Below are 19,056 nucleotides of genomic sequence, written 5' to 3'. Positions count from 1 at the left end.
AAATGAGGAAATCCTGCCATTTGTGACAACATGGATAGACTTTGAGGGCATTATGCTAAGTGAAATATGTCAGACAGACGGACAAATACTGTATGATCTCACTTATATGTAGAATCTCCAAAAAAATAAACAAAACTAATTCATAGAAAGAGATCAGATGTGTGGTTACCAGAGCCACTGGGGTGGGGGAAGGAGGAATTGGGGATAGGTGGTCAAAAGGTACAAACTTCCAGTTAGAAGATAAATAAGTACTAGGGATGTACTGTACGGCATGCTAACTATAGTTAACACTGCTTTATGATACATATGAAAGTTGTTAAGGAAGTAAATCCTAACAGTTCTCATCACAAGGAAAAAAATGTTCTTTTTTTTGCTTTCTCTGTTTATTTTATCTATATGAGATGATGGATGCTAACTAAACTTATTGCAGTAATCATTTCACAATATATCTAAGTCAAACTACTATGCTGTACACTTTAAACTTATAGAGTGATGTATGTCAATTATATCTCAATAAAACTGGGGTAAACAAGAAAGGGCAAGAAAGCTATATTGCTGAAATCTCTAGTATGAAAGATTTCGAGGGAGTGTAACAATGTAAATGAAATAATATAGTATAATTGTAACTGTGTTAATTATATTTGAAAATATAACTTGAATATGTTAGAGACTTATAAAAGTACTCAATGTAAATAAAGAGTGTGCAATTCTTTCAGAATATAAAATTTGAGCATGCTCTACTGAGCAGTTCCCACTTAAGTACAAGGAACGTTTGTTTTCTGCGATATACTGTATGTAGTAGGGAATATCTTCTTAATGATAAATACTTAGGATATAGTTATAATGGCTTTTGCATTGTATAACATAACTCACTTCATGCCATTCTTGTAGTTATCAACTGAGAAACTTCTTTGCCTAATATTGAGGATGCGACTCTAATTTCTTCCATTTGGCAGTGTACATCTACAAAAATAACTAAATAATTAAAAATTTTTAAAAGAATGACACAGTAACTATACCAAACAAAACTACACATTTATTTTGAAAAGCAAATAGTATAAATATTTGATATTTTAAAATTTAATTCTTTAATGTGATGTCTTTCACATCAGACATATAAACTCTTTTTCCAGCCCCCTCAAACATTTTACAACGTATTATAATTTATGCATATATTCATTTAGACTAGTTATTAGAAGGTAACCTAACACTGAAATTTATATAACAGGTTACATTTATTGCTTATTAAAACTTTATGGTGCTTTCACAGGGCCCTGAAAGAGCACGACCAATCCAAGAAGACTAAAATCTGTAACAGTAAGTTCTCATTTTATATCAAACATCAATCAGGAAGTATTTTATTTAGGGCAGGTGGTTTAAAGCATAGGGAATAAACCAATGTCAAGCTAACTCAAGGCAAATTACTTCCCAACTAGTAATATTTAGAGCTCAGGAGCTCTAAATGTTATTATTTAGTGATATTCAGGCAAATTTAATGACATGAAGTAGGTAAGAATTTTGATCATGTTGCAGCAATCAACAAAGGAAGTTTTTTAGAAGGAAAGTGGAGAGACGGGAAACCCTAGCATACGTTTTATTTAAAAGCACAATTAGTTTACTTTCTTCCCCAAAAAATGAATCTGAGCTGTCCTTCAATGTAATCATATATAAATAATGATCAAACGTAGCTGTCGATCAATCTCTATTCCAATATAAATTTCCTTGTCTAGTTTATTCCTAGAAAATCTTCCAACTTTGAAACAAATTCTTTAGTATGAATCTTGTTTATTTAGAAAACCTTCTATGCTGAGATATTAACCTTTAAATTTCCACCAATGACAAACTCCTACTCTGAATAATCCAATAAGTCCCAAGCTTTCCTCTACCATTCTGATTTCCATCTAGTCTTTTATTATATGTTCAAGTAAATCAGAATCTCTGTTTTGGGAGGCACTTTTTTTCCCCTCTGGCACTGCTTCTCCAATATGGCCAATTTTAAGAATAATGCAGCTATAAAATTACCAAGAAAGTCACAATTTCTATTGCAATAATAGAACCAAAAGTCACATGGACATATTCAAATGCAGACTTTTTTCATCCTGGATGACTTATATAACCTATATCTGAACTAATCTTAATCTGTATGTTTGTTAAATGCAGATAATGATGATCAAACTCCTCTTTTTAATGACTGGATTGTAAGGAGGTTATCTAATTAACTTTGGAAGGAGAAACAATTTGTGTTAACTGGGATAGTTTTAGTTTAAAGAGTAAAAAACAGTAGATGAATTACTTATGTGATTATGTAGAAGAGATTTACTGTGTAAGAAAACAATTTTTTTTGGTGGAGGGGAAGGTAGATAAGCACCAAAACACCTGAACCGTGTTTGAGTTATCATTGTGTAGTATTTCCACAATGCCTCGTTCTTAATAGGTGCTTAATAAAATTAGTAGATCAAATGAATTAATGTCCTTTAAATGGCTACAGTCTGCTGGTCTCTTGTTTTGGGCTCTGCCTGGTTTCTAAGAAAGCTACCTGATTATTTGCAAAAGATGGGACTATGATGTCCTCCACTGTCATGACTGCTGGGACAATTGACGCTCTGCTGGCCAGCACAGTAAGGAAAGGTTTATGAATACCGGGAAGACTGCCACAAATTTGAAGCACTTACCTCAATGATCTCTTCTATAAATCTGGGATAATAATCACACCTTCCTCGTCTGGTCCTCTTTAAGATTCAACAGTATGCCCTCAGCACAGTGCCAGGAAGACAGGCAATTAATGAAAATTAATTTCTTTATCCAAATTATATCTTTATAGTCCATGTGAATATTTGCCCGTCCACAAACATAAACTAAGTATTAAGTATTTTTCAAGTCCAAGAAAATAAATTTTTTTTCCCCTAAAGCTCTTTTGCCAAAAACATGTATAGGAAGATCAGAAGAACAAGGACAAGACAGAACTGTATTGTATGCTGGTGTTTGGAATGACAATCATATTGGGATGAAATTTAAACAAACATATGCATTGGGATGTTTTATAATTTAGATACTACCTTACCAAGCCTCAGATATATAGTCCAAGATTTTCTCTTTTATTAGCTTTTACAGCTACCTATAAAATGTGTTTATTCTGTAATATGGTACAGAAGCAAACTGCTGAACACAGTACAAGTTACAGAGAAAATTCAATTAATTAAAAACTAGACCGCCTAAAAATTAAATATTAATTTTATTTATTACTATAGCTTTTCTCTAATGAAAAGTTAACTCACAGTAAAGGTCAGAAAAATCCACTGACTTGTTTGTGTCTAGATTTACTATTCATTAACAAAAAGATTGTTTTTAACTTTAGGAATTTAGAGAGCATATCCTTATCCAACCACAAACACTTCAGATACTTATATAAAAAAAATTAGCATGAAAGTTTATGTTGGACTAGTTTAAGTGAAAGATAATTTTTTTCTGTTAGGTAAAGTATTTATTTACCTGTATTGCTTCTTAAATGAATCTTTAATTTCAAAAACAAAACAACAATATAAGCGACTGGTTTATTCTTTTGATTTATTGTATGTATTAAAAGTTTCTTTCTTGAGACGGCACATTGGCAGGTGTGGTGTTTCCTGACCATTTAAAAACAAATTGTTTTTGAAAGTTTTATCATCCAGAAAGAAAGGGAAAAAATAAGAGTCTTTCTACAGTTGAAAATAGTAATTTTTCAAAAAAGGTTGAGAGGAAAAAAATCTAAACAGACCATTCTTGATAAATGAGGCAGTTTCAAATTAAAAATACAAATTTAAATAAAGTAGTTTTATAAAATATTGAAACTAGCTAAAATTACATGCATAGGTATTTAATCAATAATGAGAGGAACAGCAGTGGAACTTAAATATAAGATTTATCAACAATAAATAAACATTTTTAGTGCAAATAGTGCAGAAAAATTTCTCAAAGCAAAGATCATAGCAATCATTCTAATCTGTACAAATTCACTCTCAGATTTGTATACAATCTATATAGTATATCTATGAATTCAGCCACTGTGACGAAATCCCAATTTGTAAATCATAAATATAAATGTGCTTAGTTTTGTGTCCCATTCCTCTCTTGGCAGTTCATGTTTTCAGGAAAATCTAGAAAGAAAAGAAAAATCAAAAAACCTAAGATTTAATTTGATAAATTTTCATCCCTTTATATTCTCTTCCAATTAAGATTTAACTATAAGAAGGTAACTTGACTGTGAGGGAAAAGAGGTAGGGAAATGTTCATATAAATAAGCAATTACTCAGTGCCCACTTTTTCTCAAGCTGTGAGAAATGCACATTTGCTATTAAAAATCAACCCTTACCCACAGGGACTGACAGTGTGATCTGTAAAATAAGCTATAAAATAATTCAGTGTTGGCACTGACCTTAAGTACAACTAGACTGAGAGAAGGGGCAGATGGGTCTGAGTCAGAGATGGGAAAGGCCTGGCATTTCTCTTCTTGTAGCCTGCTCCCTTTTTTAGGGAAGCTCCCACTCTCCCTTCTCAAAGTCTACTCCTTTAGCCCAGTTGTGTGGGCAGAGGACCACATGACACCAGGCCAAACTGCTGAGCTCGGGAGGGCACCTCACCCATACCGGGCCAGTCTCCCAGGGATCTGTAGGGAGACCCCTGTCATTCTCCACTGGCTGCTTGAACTGTCATGACATGATCAGGCCTGTGGGCAGCAATGTTGAGAGCATATACAAGTGTAGCAAAGAAAGGCTCTCTGAAGAACAGAGAACATGAGAACGAGAGACAGAAAAGAACAAAACAGAGGTGCAGAAATGAGAAACGAGCAGCTCAAAACGGGGGTGAGAAAGAAGAGCTGCTTTGGTACTGCAGCCTCTAGTCGTGTTTTCACTCTCAGGGGACTGAGCTATATTTCCTGCATTTGGCTTTATGATGGATCCCTGCATTATCCAATAACACATGTTTTACCTTAAACTCATTGGGGTGGGGACTACTGGTAGCCACCAAACCTTCCCCTAAGCAAGAGAGATAGAGGAAAGGATGTCCTGAGATCAAGTAAGAGCATGAACAAAGAGAAGGTGTTAGAAGAAATAACATGCCTGTGAGAGAACATAAGGGGAAAATGGATGATCTCAGATGTATGCCAGATTATAGATGGCTTAAAACCAGAGAGAGAAACTTGGCATTGATACTGTCATTGCTAGGGGCTCATTATAAGTTCTAGAGCAGAGAAATTTTATCAGGGTGGTATTTTAAGATCATTCTGTCAGTACTGTGCAGGAAGAAGAAACCCTAAGTCAGGGGACTGGCCAGAAAATTATGGGAATAATCCTGGTGTGGGATGGAAAAGAGACAGACTTGAAGTTCATTTTAAAGGAAGAAATGACAAAGGAGACGACTGAGGAATATGCCAACTAAGTGATATGGTATACTCCACACACCAGCTGAGAGAAAGGAACTAATTATAGTTTACAGTTGTACATAAGTAGCTATCAAATGTTGAAAAACACATTTCATTTAAACCAACATCATACTGATAAAATATCCAAAAGATTTCTACTGGTTATATGCTTATGTATATAATATTATGCTTAATATGTAATACAAAATATTCTATGTCATTTAGCACAAGAGCTATAATGACAGTTATTATGCTTAAAGCTGGCTAAACAGGCACTGGTAAAACACTTCAATGAAAGAACAGGCATGCGGCTGGAGACAAACCTTCTGGAATACAATTTACCTATAGTGGAGCATGAAATTGGCTGTGCATTGCGATCACCTGTTGAAGTTTCTCTTCCTTGGCTCTTCTGCAGTGGCAAATCTAGAAAATAAATTATTTAAAATAGCAGTCACTTCTCTAACAATCTGCCTACTATTTCTTACATTATGACAGAATTCTAAGAATATTTTAACCTGCTGGCATTACTTTTGAATGTTTAAGGTAGCTCAGAATTTAAGACTCAAAAAAAAAAGCCAAAACCCAAACCATTTAATTTTGTTGGAAAGAGAAACTTTTCCTGTAAACTTCCAGAATGTAAAACAAACTCTGATCCTTTATATCAATTCTGATTAGGTAATATCAAATATCTGGGTTTTAAAAATATGAAAATAAACCCTACTACTGTTAACCAGGAAACTTATCAAATAAAAGCTTAAAGGTACAGTTATATAGTACCAAAGAACAATGGACCAGAAATCAATGCCTTACTAATGTTTAACAATTGTCATTAACATCCTTGACCTCCAATTTTCTCCCACGTAAAATGGGGATAATAAAATCTACCCCACCTTCCTTAACAGGATGCACATACATATATAGCACATATTTTAAAAAGTTTAGTAACAAGAGGTTATTTTTTAAATGTGATGTTTCAGAGAAATTAGTAAATATTTAGGACTCTATCAAAGGACAGGATACTGCTAATCAGACTTTTTCGATTTTTCTTTGAATATAAGAGAAATATCAGAACAGAAATTGTTCCAGAATGTTATCAATAATATTAAAACAAAATTTTTTTAAATCCACATAGATTATTCTCTTTTTAAACAACTTGTGAAACAGGTTATTCAGGAGTATATTACAACTATTAAGACTAGAATTAAGCTAATTTACTAGCTTTACTGCAGAATGATACAGATACTGCCATTTCTGAAACAGAACTATGATTTGATTTAGACCTGCTTGTGTACTCACAACAAGCGGGTTTAAAGTGATAGCAGGATATTGCTACCATCCTCAAGAGGCTCTTCAGTTTCCTCTCATCGCACTCAGAACTCCAGCTCAGTGATGTGCTACTGTTTTTTGACTCACGAATATACTTAATTTGATATTATGCTGTCACTGGTTCTCAAGCAAAGAGTATTACATACTGTTCTCTTTTCCATGAAGCTACTGAGAAAATCATCTATTTCAGTTTTTCCCTCCAAGAAATCTTCAGCAATATTATCAGATTCTTCCTCAGCTTCATGTGCAGCTACTTTCAACCTTGCCTGTAGAGCACTCGCACTACAGCTCTGAAAAAGAAAATCAAGTACCATATTAGTTTATGATGCTCAGAAAAACTCCTTAGAGGGAAAGAAAAAGCAGCAGAGATAGGGAGAAGCAGTTCGTTATGTGCCTTACATAACCTCTTTTTGAGGAAATCCGCTACCACCAGGTCCTCAGCTTCTGGCTATAGCGGTGGATACCCAACACAAGAGGAACCAATCCACTGGCTGCAAACTATTAAATGAGAGAAACTGGGCAAATCATTGTCCTCTCTTGGGGATTTGGGAATCAGATCATTGTGGTAGGCATCCTCTAGGATGATCCCCAATGATCCAGACCTCCTGGTATTCCTGCCCTTGTTTAAGCACCCTCCCCTTGAGTGTGGGCTAGGACCTAGTAACTCGCTAACCAACAAAAGATGGCAAAAGTGATGGGATTAGATTTAACCAACGAGGCAAAAGACTGTACACTAAAAACTACAAAACATTGTTGAAAGAAACTGAAGAAGACGTAAGTAGAAAGACATCCTGTGTTCATGGGTTAGAAGATTTAATATAAATATATATTTTTTAAGATTTTATTTTTTCCTTTTTTCTCCCCAAAGCCCCCCAGTACACAGATGTATACATTTTAGTTGTAGGTCCTTCTAGTTGTGGTACGTGGGACGCTGCCTCAGCGTGGCCTGATGAGTGGTGCCATGTCCATGCCCAGGATTTGAACCAGCGAAACCCTGGGCCGCTGAAGCAGAGCATGTGAACTCAACCACTCGGCCACGGGGCCAGCCCCCAGAAGATTTAATATTGTTAAGAAGACAATACTGCCAAAGGGATCTACAGAGTCACCTGCAGTCCCTATCAAAATCTCAACATTGTTTTTTGCAGAAAAAGAAAAACTCATCCTAAAATTCATATGGAATCTCAAGAGACCTCAAATAGCCAAAACAATCTTGAAAAAGAACAAAATTGGAGGATTCATACTTCCTGATTTCAAAACTTACTACAAAGATACAGTAAGTGAAACAGTGTGGTACTGGCAATAAGAGGAGACATAGAGATCAATGGAATAGCGAGCCCACAAATATACTCTTCCATATATGATCGAATGTTTTCAAAAAGCATGCCAAAACCATTCAATGGGGAAAGGACAGTCTTTGACAAATGGTGCTAGGAAAACTGGATATCTGATGCAGAATGAAGTTAGACCTTTACCTTACCTCATGCATAAAAATTATATTGATCAAAATGGATCAAAGACCTAAATGTAGGAATTAAAAGTATTTTTAATAATAGCCATCCTGGTGGGTGTGAGGTGGTATCTCATTGTGATACATCATACATAGGAATGTACAGGAATGCACCATTTTCTTATCACCCTTGTCAATACTGGCTATCTATTTTCACCAGTCTGACACACAGATGATGTGATTTTGCTTATTATTATTATTGTAAGTTTAAGCATCTTTTCAAATGTTTCCATTTACTTATTCACTAAGTATTTATTGAGTACCTAGGTATCGGGTATATGAGGGGCTAAAACAGGACAGGTTCCTGCACTCATGGCACCAACAGTCTAGTGAAGTGGCTTCCATACTTTAGAGTGCAGATTCATGATCCCCAGAGATTCTAAGTGAGCACATCTAGAGGTGAGCACAGGAATCAAGGTTTATTTTTTAAGTGTTTCAAGAATCACTTCAAGCAATTCTTATAAATGGTCCAGGGGTCAGAATAACTTATATCAGAATGTTTATTGGACATTCCTATTTCTCCTTTTCTAAGTTTCCTGTTCTTTCCTTTGCCTTTTTGTAAAGACTCTTTATAGACCATTGGCATTAATATTTGTCATATATGCTACAAATATTTGTTCCCTTTTCTTTACTTCATTTTTGATATTGTGATCTTCAATATATACAAGTTTTAAATTTATATATAGCTTAAATATATCAATTTTTTCTTTTATGCTTCTGCCTCATATATCATGCTTGGAAAGGATTTTCCCACTACAATCTTAAAAAAAAATCCTAGGAGATAGTTGCCTCTCATAATCTTATGGTTTCCACTTAAATCCTTACTGTAGAGTCTCTTTCTGTGTATGGCATCACATAGGGATCTAACTTTTTTCTAAGTGGACTGCCAGTTATATAATGTATTAAATCCTCTATTTTTCTAACCAATTATTCATATACATCAGTCTGTGAACTGCAGAGTCTGTTTCATAGAACAATTTTTTTCTTCCTACAAAACTACTCTACTGTTTTAAATATTGAGATTTTACAGTATATTTTGATGCTGGGAAAGGGAGTTCTTCCTCATTATTTCTTTTGGTTCAAGCTCTTCCTAACTACTTTTATCCATTTAGTCTTTCAGATAAACTTTAGAATAAATCTGTTAAAATTAAAAAAAAATACTTCAGGGATTTTGATTGGAAATATACTAAATTTTTAAGTTATTTTAGGAAGAATGAAATCTTTATAATACTATATATTTCAGTCCATGAATATTATATTCTGTTACTCCATTTACTCAAGTTTTCTTTTATATCATTCAGTAAGGTTTCCTAACTCACTTCATTAGGTTCAGTTCTAAATATTTTACAGTTTTCTTGCTTGTAAATTTATTTTTGTTTTCTAGTTCATTTTGCACTGGTAGTTGCTGGAATCTAGGAGAAAACTTTCTCAACTGGCTAGAATTTTTGCTTATTTGTTTTTGGTCAAGAACTGGTTCACCTTTCTTTTACATTACACCTCCTTTCTTTTTCTTATCTTGTTGTAGTGGCCAAAACCTCCCAAACAATGTTAAACAGCAGTGATACTGGGGCACCACTGTCTTATTTGTAACAATAATGGGATCTTGGAAATGTTTAGTCATTAAGTGCGATGTGTGCTGTTGGTTTCTAATTTCTTTATCAAATCAAAGAATTAATTTCTAACTTAGTTTACTCACAATTTGTATAAGGAATGCTGTGAAAAGCTTCTTTAGCATCTACTAAACTCTAACATGTAAGAGTACTTCAGCTGATTCTCTCAGATTTTCTGGTTAAGAGTGAGGGAGGACTGCTTATGTTTGACTCCTGACTCTGGTACTTTCCATTAATATGACCTCAGGGAAGTTATTTAATATCCCTGTGCCTCAGTTTCATGTGTAAAATGGGAAAATAGTAATAATACCTACTTCACAGAGTTTGGGGGGAATAATGGGCAATATATGTCAACAGCTTAGTGCAATGCAAGAGACACAATAATTACTCAAGGGTAGCTATTATTCTTATATTCTAAAGGATGATATTATCTGAAATTCATTATAAATTTATATTCTCCTTTACCATCATTTTTTTGCTGTTGTTGTTTTATTTCTATTTGATGTATTACTACACTGGATTTACCTTCCAGAATTACTGATTTTAAATGAAACAGAATATTGTTAATTATGATGTTGGTTATTGATATGAGATATAAGATTATATCCTCTATTCCCTTTTTATTTTTAAAGATTTATTTTTTCAGAAATATGGGTTGAATTTTATAAAATGCTTTTGATTTTTCATATAACTGGATTTCTAACATAAAATCTATTTGTGGTGAATTGGACTTTATTTTTTTATATATTATATTTTCCAACTTGCTAATTTTTAACAGATCTGTATATAAGCTTTCAAGTGTGTCTAGGTTAAAGCTTTTTGTTGTTAGATTTTATTACAAGCGTTAAACTGGCTTTATAATAACTTTCCCAGAAATGTTATTTATGGGCTTTTCATATTTTTCTGTTTTGGAACCAAATATGCTCTTGCATGAGCACAAATGATTTATAATGCCTCATAATTGAGAGCTGTTTATCTGCATTTAAACGTATCATGCCTTATAAACTCTGAATATAATAAATGCTTTCTGATAATAATGAAGGTAGGAATGTGGCTCATGCACATTAAGATGAAAAATTCTTATGGTAAGGAAAAGAGCTAAACAATCTTACCTCACTAAGTTCATGCTGCCTTTGCATCTTCTTTTCGAAAGTAGATTTCATTTGTGTAAGCAATTCATACTAAAAAAGAAAATAAAAGTGCTGTTTTATTCTGTTTTAAAATTGTATGGATGTCTTCAAAATGATAACTAACTCACCTTATCTAAAACAGTTTGCCTTTTCGCTTCCAAACTGGGCTCCAAAAGGAGATTTTTTCCTAGGAGATAAATTTCTGGTTTATTTCTAGATAAAGGTCACATTTTTCTTAAGAAATTTAAGAAGTAAGGGAAGACATACTTGCTAGCTCCTCAATGCTTTTGACTAAGTCATCCTTGTCGGTAATAATTTGTTTTAGTTGAGGCAAAGTCAGAAACTGTTCTAGTAACAGCTCCTCCTGTTCATTCATATCTGTGAGTTGTGACACACTAGAAACAAAACAAAAAATATGTTAATGAGTATCAATCATCTAGTTTTTTTCCATGATGATAAATATTCATAATTTTTCAGTTTTATTCAGCTGATAGGGTTCTAAATAATTTTTGAAGTACAGGCATACATCATTTTATTGTGGTTTGCTTTATACATCATTTTATTGTGGTTTGCTTTATTGCACTCGCAGATACTGTGTTTTTTACTAGACCCTCCACCAGCAAAAAGATTATGACTCACTGAAGGTTCAGATAATGGTTAGCATTTTTTAGCAATAAAGTATTTTTTAATTAAGGTACATACATTGTTTTAGACATAATGCTATGGCACACTTAACAGACTACAGTTTAGTGTAACATAACTTTTATATGCACTGGGAAACTAAAAGATTCACGTGACTCTATTGTGATATTCGCTTTATTGTGGTGGCCTAGAAGCCAACTTGCAATATCTCCGAGATATGCCTGTTTCTATTTTCATATGTACATTAGAAGGCAAATTATAACCTTAAAAGCAAATAAAACATCAACTGCAATGGAACATAAAGTAGTCTGAACATAGTGTCAAATCACTATAGCAGTGTGAAGACTAGGGTGCATGAACAGCCGTAACAATCTCCCCATTTTAAGCTCTGTGCCTACTTAGCTGATAGGTGTGTGGCTGTCACAATAAAAGATATGTGTATGTTTCTGTGTGTGTGTACATATGTCCATAAAATATTTAAAGAAAAGCAATCATGGAAGGCTAAAACAAAAACAAAAATCAATATCCATAGCATAAAAGAGGGAACTGGGCAGGACAGGAACAGAAGCTAACCCTTTCTGAACGTAGCTTCTAGTCTGGACTACAGAGCCATATAAAAGCATTATATAATTTAAAAACAAAATTAAATAAAAAAGGAAAAAAGCAGTTTCTAAAACCCAAAGCAAATGGAAATAAATGAGTTATATAAACATCTAGAGTAGTATTTGAAGAGACTTTAAAAAGCAGTATTTGGCTATCATCTCAGTGTGACATATCCTTAAGACAAAAGAAGTGGAAAAAACAAAAATAAACAAAACTTTTTCTTCATTCAATAATCACAGCAATAACACTGGAATTGTTGTTGTTGTTGTTTTGAGGAAGACTGGCCCTGAGCTAACTACTGCCAGTCCTCCTCTTTTTGCTGAGGAAGCCTGGCCCTGTGCTAACATCTGTGCCCATCTTCCTCTACTTTATATGTGGGATGCCTACCACAGCATGGTGTGTCAGGCGGTGCCATGTCCACACCCGGGATCCGGGCCGGCAAACCCCGGGCTGCTGGGAAGCGGAACATGCAAACCTAACAACTGCGCCACCGGGCCAGCCCCTGGAATTGTTATTTTAAAAAGAAACATGTGCCTTTCAGAGAAAGGGCTGACTTCAGGTCAGGGAAAAGAAATGTTCATGATGAGCCCATGGCATTTTTGTTTTGCCAGAAAGGATAGAGACGCCAACTTGAAGGGTTTCCTATCGACTAAAGATTGGACTGTTTAAGCATAAAAAAGAATAAGGATTTAAACACATTAAAACACATCAAACATATTTTTTTAAAAATTTAAAGTTCATAACACAAAAAACTACAAAAACAAAACCCCTTGCCTATCAGAACCTTTGGAGCTTGCTTGTGCATCAACTCATTATTCTGAGAATTGATGGAGAGAAAAAAATCAAGCATTTATCTTGCCTTTCCTGTATGAAACATATTTCAGTCTACCTAAATAGTTGATTTAGGAACATTCTTCTTCACTGAATTCTGGCTATTTCTGGCAGTAGGAAATCATGTTTGCAACTCTTAATGAAGTAATGGATAGTCAATGATTTCAGGAGTTTCAACCTGTTTCAATCTTCATGTCCCTAAAAATAGGGCAACGAGACATCATTGCTGCCTCACATGATGTAACAGGGTGTAGTCTAATTATGATGTAAGTATTCTTACCAAAAGAAGTGAAGCTAAATCTTTTTATTTCTGCTTTATTGAGATATAATTGGCATATAACATTGTGTAAGCTTAAGGTGTACAATGCAATGATTTTATAAAAGTTGATACTAAATCTAATCAAAACTCTAGATCTAGCCACCAACAGAAGGAAATATCAGAAATAGAGGAACATCTTCAATGGTACCAGAAGGATACAATCAAGCAGAAACAGGATATGGGAAATTCTATAGGACAAATAACCAATTTCTTCAATAAATATATAAAAACAATATGAGTACAATTTATATGTATCATATATATGTATTTATATGTATATGTAAATATATGTATCTATGTATATGTTTGTGTGTGTGTATATACATATATACTTATATATATGTTAATAAAGGTGGGGAGAAATTGTTGATGATTAAAAGAAACATGAGATAGGGGCTGGCCCTGTGGCCAAGTGGTTAAGTTCGCATACTCCACTTTGGCGGCCTAGGGTTTCACTGGTTCCGATCCTGCGCAAGGACATAGCACTGCTCATCAAGCCATGCTGAGGTGGCGTCCCACATGGCACAACTAGAAGGACAACTAGAATATACAACTATGTACTGGGGGACTTTGGGGAGAAAGAAAAAAAAAAGACTAGGCAACAGATGTTAGTTCAGGTGCCAATCTTAAAAAAAAAAAAAGAAAAAAGAAACATGAGACATACAGTATTCAAATGAAATTGGTAGACCTTGTTTTGAATCCTCATTCAAATAAACTATCAACAAAAAAATTCAGTTATTAAGACATTGAGGAAATGAGATAATATTAAGAAATTATCATTAATTTTGTTAAGTATGATGAGGGATGTAGGTTGGGGTTATGGTAAAGAAAAGTCCTTACCTGGTGGAGAAATTTAGTGAAGAACTTGTGGGTAAAAATGATATAATATCGGGATTTGGCTTAAAATAATCCTGACCCATACCCACACTTACCCAAAAAAGCTGGAAGAAGGGTATATGAAGCAAGACAAGCAAAGAGGTTCACCTTTTTATATTTTGGACATTTTCATAATAAATTTTGTAAAAAGGAAGGAAGAAACAAAAAAAGAATCCTTTATAACATGGGAACAATAATAGAACTACTTCATGGAATTGTTGTGAACATCACAATGCATATGAACTCTTAACACGTATGTGGTATATGGTAAACCTTCCTTAATTTACTATTATTAGCAGAAAATAACAAATCACTATTTCCTAAAAATGACTGTGAAACATGGGTCAAATAAAGCTAACCTTCATTTTTTTAATGATAGAATTTCTCATGGGTATTTGGCTGTACATCCCTGGTGGGATATATGCTAAAGAAAAAAAGAACTGCAAAAGAAAAATTTTAATTGCATTCAGTAGTCTTACTAGTAACAGCCTCATCAACACTGTAAACCTTCAACTGGAGTATAAAGGATGGAAGGCTTCCCAAAGTTGAGTGGCCACAAAACACTCTAATCATGGAGCATCTGAGAGGAGCAGAGTTCCATGAAAAACGGTACCTTAAACTTGAATATTACAAACTTATTTGCCATAAATTTGAGTAAAATTTGCCTCTATAAAAACACCTTGCTATTACTTTATGAGAACATTAATCTATTTCTCTATGTACAAAGTTCTACCTACAAAGGAACAATGAAAATGTCTAAAACAGACCAAGATATATTTTGAAATCTCCAGGAAGAATGTATTCAGAAATAATTTTCAAAAGAAAGAGAAAGGACCTTGTTATCCCTGGTAACTATCATATCATTCCTAGCATCTAGAAAAATCTCTGGGTACATATTAGTCACTCAATAAATACAACCTATAAGACATAAAACTGATTTATAAAACTTTCCCAACTAAGACAACCACAATACAGGAATAGGGAGATTTAAAAAAATCTTTTCATTTAATATGGATATGAAAATGATGATCTGGTTCATATTTACAAATAAAATAGGCAACAAATACCAACGTTACTCTCAAAGTTTTTTACCTTAGCTCTGAGAGTTCTGGAAACACATCAGGGACATCTGGCATCTTGTAACCAAAACCATTTTGGCTTATCTAAAGAGAATTTGAAATGGTATTAAATTTCAGCTATCTTTTTGACTGCTCCTATTTACTTATGAAAGTCATTTTTAATTTACTACATCCCATAACTGTTTTCATTATGACATCTTCATCTTCACACTTTACATTGTCCTTACTCTCCCCTTCTTTCTTCATTCTATTTGTTTCAGTGTAGCTTTATACATATAGGGCTACTTTTTTTTTTGGTGGGGATGTGAGCACCTGTGTTAGCTGTCTTTCTTGGGCAAGTGTATGGCTATAAAATAAATCTCTTCAGTGTATCTGTGACAAGTGCAGAGAATTACCTGTGGATTTCATTGATATAATATGAATACATTTGTCTCAAGTGAAAGGCATTAGGCATAAAGTTGGTGAAAGTCTGAATAGTTACATACCTAAGTGTGATGAGACAGTAGGGTAGATAAGGAATAGAGTGCCCATTGTTTAAATATAGATAAGTTTTTAAAATTGAGGACACTCGAAAAGTTCTCTTGTAATTTTGTTTATACTACTAACTGTAGTTTGTTCATAATACTCATTAATACAATGATGAAAGTTTTTGGGAAACAAAAGTCCACCTGGGTCTATATTCTACACTATTGCAAACATTAAAATTAGCAAAGTTGGATATAATAAGGTTTTACACTATTTGAGTATTTTTATGGGTGATATTCACTAAGGGTTAAAAATCCTTTTATATGGTTTTTAAATCCTTTTATATGTTTTATGCACAATGTATGACTCTCTCCCTCAGTAACATCCCATATGGCAACAGTTATCAGCTTAATTTAAGAACACAGAATTTTTTAAATCAATGAGGCCCCTGAAGCCCCCTAGCATGCTGTAGCAGACCCTCCACAATCTGATACCTGCTTCTCCTACATGATCGCTTCTTCTGCCTTTGCCTCTATCCTACATGACAGCCAGAGATCTAGTCTAGGCAGCTTCACAAATAGGCCATGTGGTTTATGCCTCCACAGCTTCATCAGTGCTGTTGGCTCTTTAAAGAATGCTTTACAGAACCCCTTGTCATCCTGGCAAATTCATTACCATCTCTCAAAATCTGGCCTCAAGATAAATTCATACATTTATCTGCCTCATTTTAACTGAACACCTACTATAGGTATCAGGCACGGTTTGCAGATAAAGTGCTAAGGATAAAGTGCTGAAAAAGACTAGAATCACATTTTCTATAAAGGCATCCTGTCTATTTTTACCTTGGTCCCTGGGAGCACTGACCATTCCCTCAACTGTGCTTCACCATAACTCTAGACTATCTTTTCTACTCTATTGGAAGTTCCTTATTTACAATTATTTGATTATTTGTTGGTCACCTCTCTGAGTTTGTTACCTGAGTTTAAAATGTAATTTAATCTTTATCTTTGGTGCCTAACTTACTGGCTGGCACAAGGAGGCATATAATGTTTGCTGATTGAATGAATGTCTCAAAGGTACAAAATATAGATAACTGAAGATACCAACCAGTGCTGAAGTGTCTGTCGTGGGAATGGGTAACGGCAGATTTGAAAGGACACCAAATGAAGGAGCAGCAGGCTTGGCTGTTGTATAACTTGTCGTTGAAGAGGAAACAGTGTCAGCGACAGATAAAGAAGTGATAGTTCTGTTAGCTTCTTGTGGGGGAAATGGAGAAAGAAATGGAAACCCCTGAGAAGCATAAGGAGGCATCCCACCTGGGTTACTGTATAAGCTAAAGAGAAAGAGAGAAGAAACATTAGATTAGATTTTAGGGATAAATTTGTAAAATTATTCCTAAATTGTTCTAAATAACAATGGTTATGCATTATAGATGGGATCTTTACTGCAGGTGACACTTATTATAATTATGTAACTGAATTAAATACTACGTAAATTGAAAAACTATGAACCCCTGTAAGAGAAATGAGGTTTCCATGAAAAAGAAAAATGTTTTAGAAAAACATACAATTCAACTGGTCAGAGTAGAAGTGAATAGACAGGCCATTATTGAGTTTTGGGCACTCCATTAGCATCAGTCAGTATCTTCATAGAGGGAACACAGAACATTTAATCCATAAAATTTATTCAAGTGGAAGCTGCTTAGTAGCTTTCACTATATTGGGAAAATCTGACTGAAAGTCAAGACTACTCTTCTAGAAAATTTTAAAGTAAAATTAAATGCACAGATGAGCTGCTAAAAATGTTAAAATATTAAAAAGAGATGCATATAAAAACATGTATATATATTAGAAAAAGCTGTATACCAGTATGTACTTAGGATTTAATCAGATAATATTTATTTTTGCAAGATAATAAATACTTGGATTCTGGTTCAAGATAGTGACGTAGGAAGATCTTGAACTCAGCTCCTCTCATGGACACAGTGAATCTACAATTACATATGGAAAAATTTCCTCTGAAAAAAACCTAAAAACTAGGTGAACGACTCCTACGCATTGGGCAAATGAGAAAAAAAACACTCCGAAGCAGGTAGGAGAGGCTGGGACACAATCTCTCCATAAACCTCACCCTTGGTGCAGCGACCTACAACTGGGAGGGAACTCAAAAACTAGAGCTTTTCCCTGAGGAGTGAAGGGTGTGAACCCCACACTGGGCACCTGAACGTTTAGGACTTGCACATGCCCCAAAACATCCACCTTTGAAAACCAGTGAGGCTCATATCCACAAGACCCACAAGGCTATAGCAAACTGAGAAACAGCTCTTAAAGGGCTTGCATGCTCAGACCCACTCGCCCAAGGGCCCAGTGCAGAGGTAGCCAATTGAGAGGTGCCCAGACTTTATGTGAATGAGGCTCATTTTCTAATCTTAAAGCATCAGCATGAGAGGCAGGCCTGTAATTTAATACACATCTAGGGGCCTGCAGGAAGTCTCTGGGGACAGAGGCTGGCAGGCTCATCCTTATGTTCCCTATCTGCCTTGCCCCAACCAGTGGATGCCATCTTTGAGCTCTCCTTCTGCCACACTCCAGAGCACCAGTATCTCCCAGAGGGGAGCTTCTATGTGCATCTAGTGTCCCAGTTTTTGTTTGGTGCTCTGGGTTTGCAGCTGCTGCCCAGGGGATGTCCCTGGATCATGTGGCTCTGGAGGGAAGGAGGGCTTCTATTCCAGGGTCCCATGAGACAGTAACAATTGGAGAGACAGTTCTGGACAGGCTACCACCCCAGGGCACGGCCTAGGTAGCAGACTGAAACACTACCCCCCAAAACTTTCTGTGAAAGAGGCCTATTTGCTTGTCCTGGAGGCGCAGGCTTCTGGTTCAGCCCACATCTAGAGGCCTACAGAGGTCTGTAAGGGAACACAGGCCAGTACACATCATCTTTGCACTCTCCTTTTGCCTCACTAGAGTTCACTGGTATCTCTCAGAAAGTGCTTATACACTCATCTAAAGCCCCAATTTTTGAGAGTGCCACACAGAGGACACCTCCAGATGGCTTGGCTCTGATGGCCAGTGGGGCTTACGACTGAGGTCCCACAGGACTGTATATACTTGAATACTTTAAAAGTTGCTGCCTAAGGGTCTGGATTCCAATTAGCCTGAATCTAGGTGCTGACTGACATCCTCCCCTGTGGGACACTGACAGGCCTTGGCACACCCAAAACTACTGGGAGATATTAAAAATATAGGCTGCTTGGACAATCACAAAAGT

The 19,056-nt window shown here is 35.1% G+C and overlaps 1 protein-coding gene across 2 annotated transcripts in view; it reads right to left on the bottom strand.

Annotated features, from left to right (window-relative positions):
- Positions 1-3,550: 3,550 nt before the first annotated feature.
- VPS37A (VPS37A subunit of ESCRT-I) overlaps positions 3,551-19,056 on the bottom strand; it is a 49,607-nt gene continuing 34,101 nt past the window's right edge. For both annotated transcript variants that reach the window (XM_070252778.1, XM_001488521.6), the window contains exons 5-12: positions 16,894-17,119; positions 15,335-15,405; positions 11,239-11,366; positions 11,100-11,158; positions 10,954-11,022; positions 6,871-7,014; positions 5,741-5,821; positions 3,551-4,133 (exon numbers count right to left, since the gene is read on the bottom strand). In XM_070252778.1, coding sequence (XP_070108879.1) covers positions 5,741-5,821; positions 6,871-7,014; positions 10,954-11,022; positions 11,100-11,158; positions 11,239-11,366; positions 15,335-15,405; positions 16,894-17,119 — 778 coding nt within the window. In that variant the 3' untranslated portion in view covers positions 3,551-4,133. The remainder of the gene's footprint in view (positions 4,134-5,740; positions 5,822-6,870; positions 7,015-10,953; positions 11,023-11,099; positions 11,159-11,238; positions 11,367-15,334; positions 15,406-16,893; positions 17,120-19,056) is intronic.

Source organism: Equus caballus, chromosome 27 (genome assembly GCF_041296265.1).
Source record: "Equus caballus isolate H_3958 breed thoroughbred chromosome 27, TB-T2T, whole genome shotgun sequence".
NCBI lineage: Eukaryota > Metazoa > Chordata > Mammalia > Perissodactyla > Equidae > Equus > Equus caballus.
The sequence above is the reverse complement of the archived record's forward strand: the minus strand, read 5'-3'. Positions and strand labels throughout refer to the sequence as shown.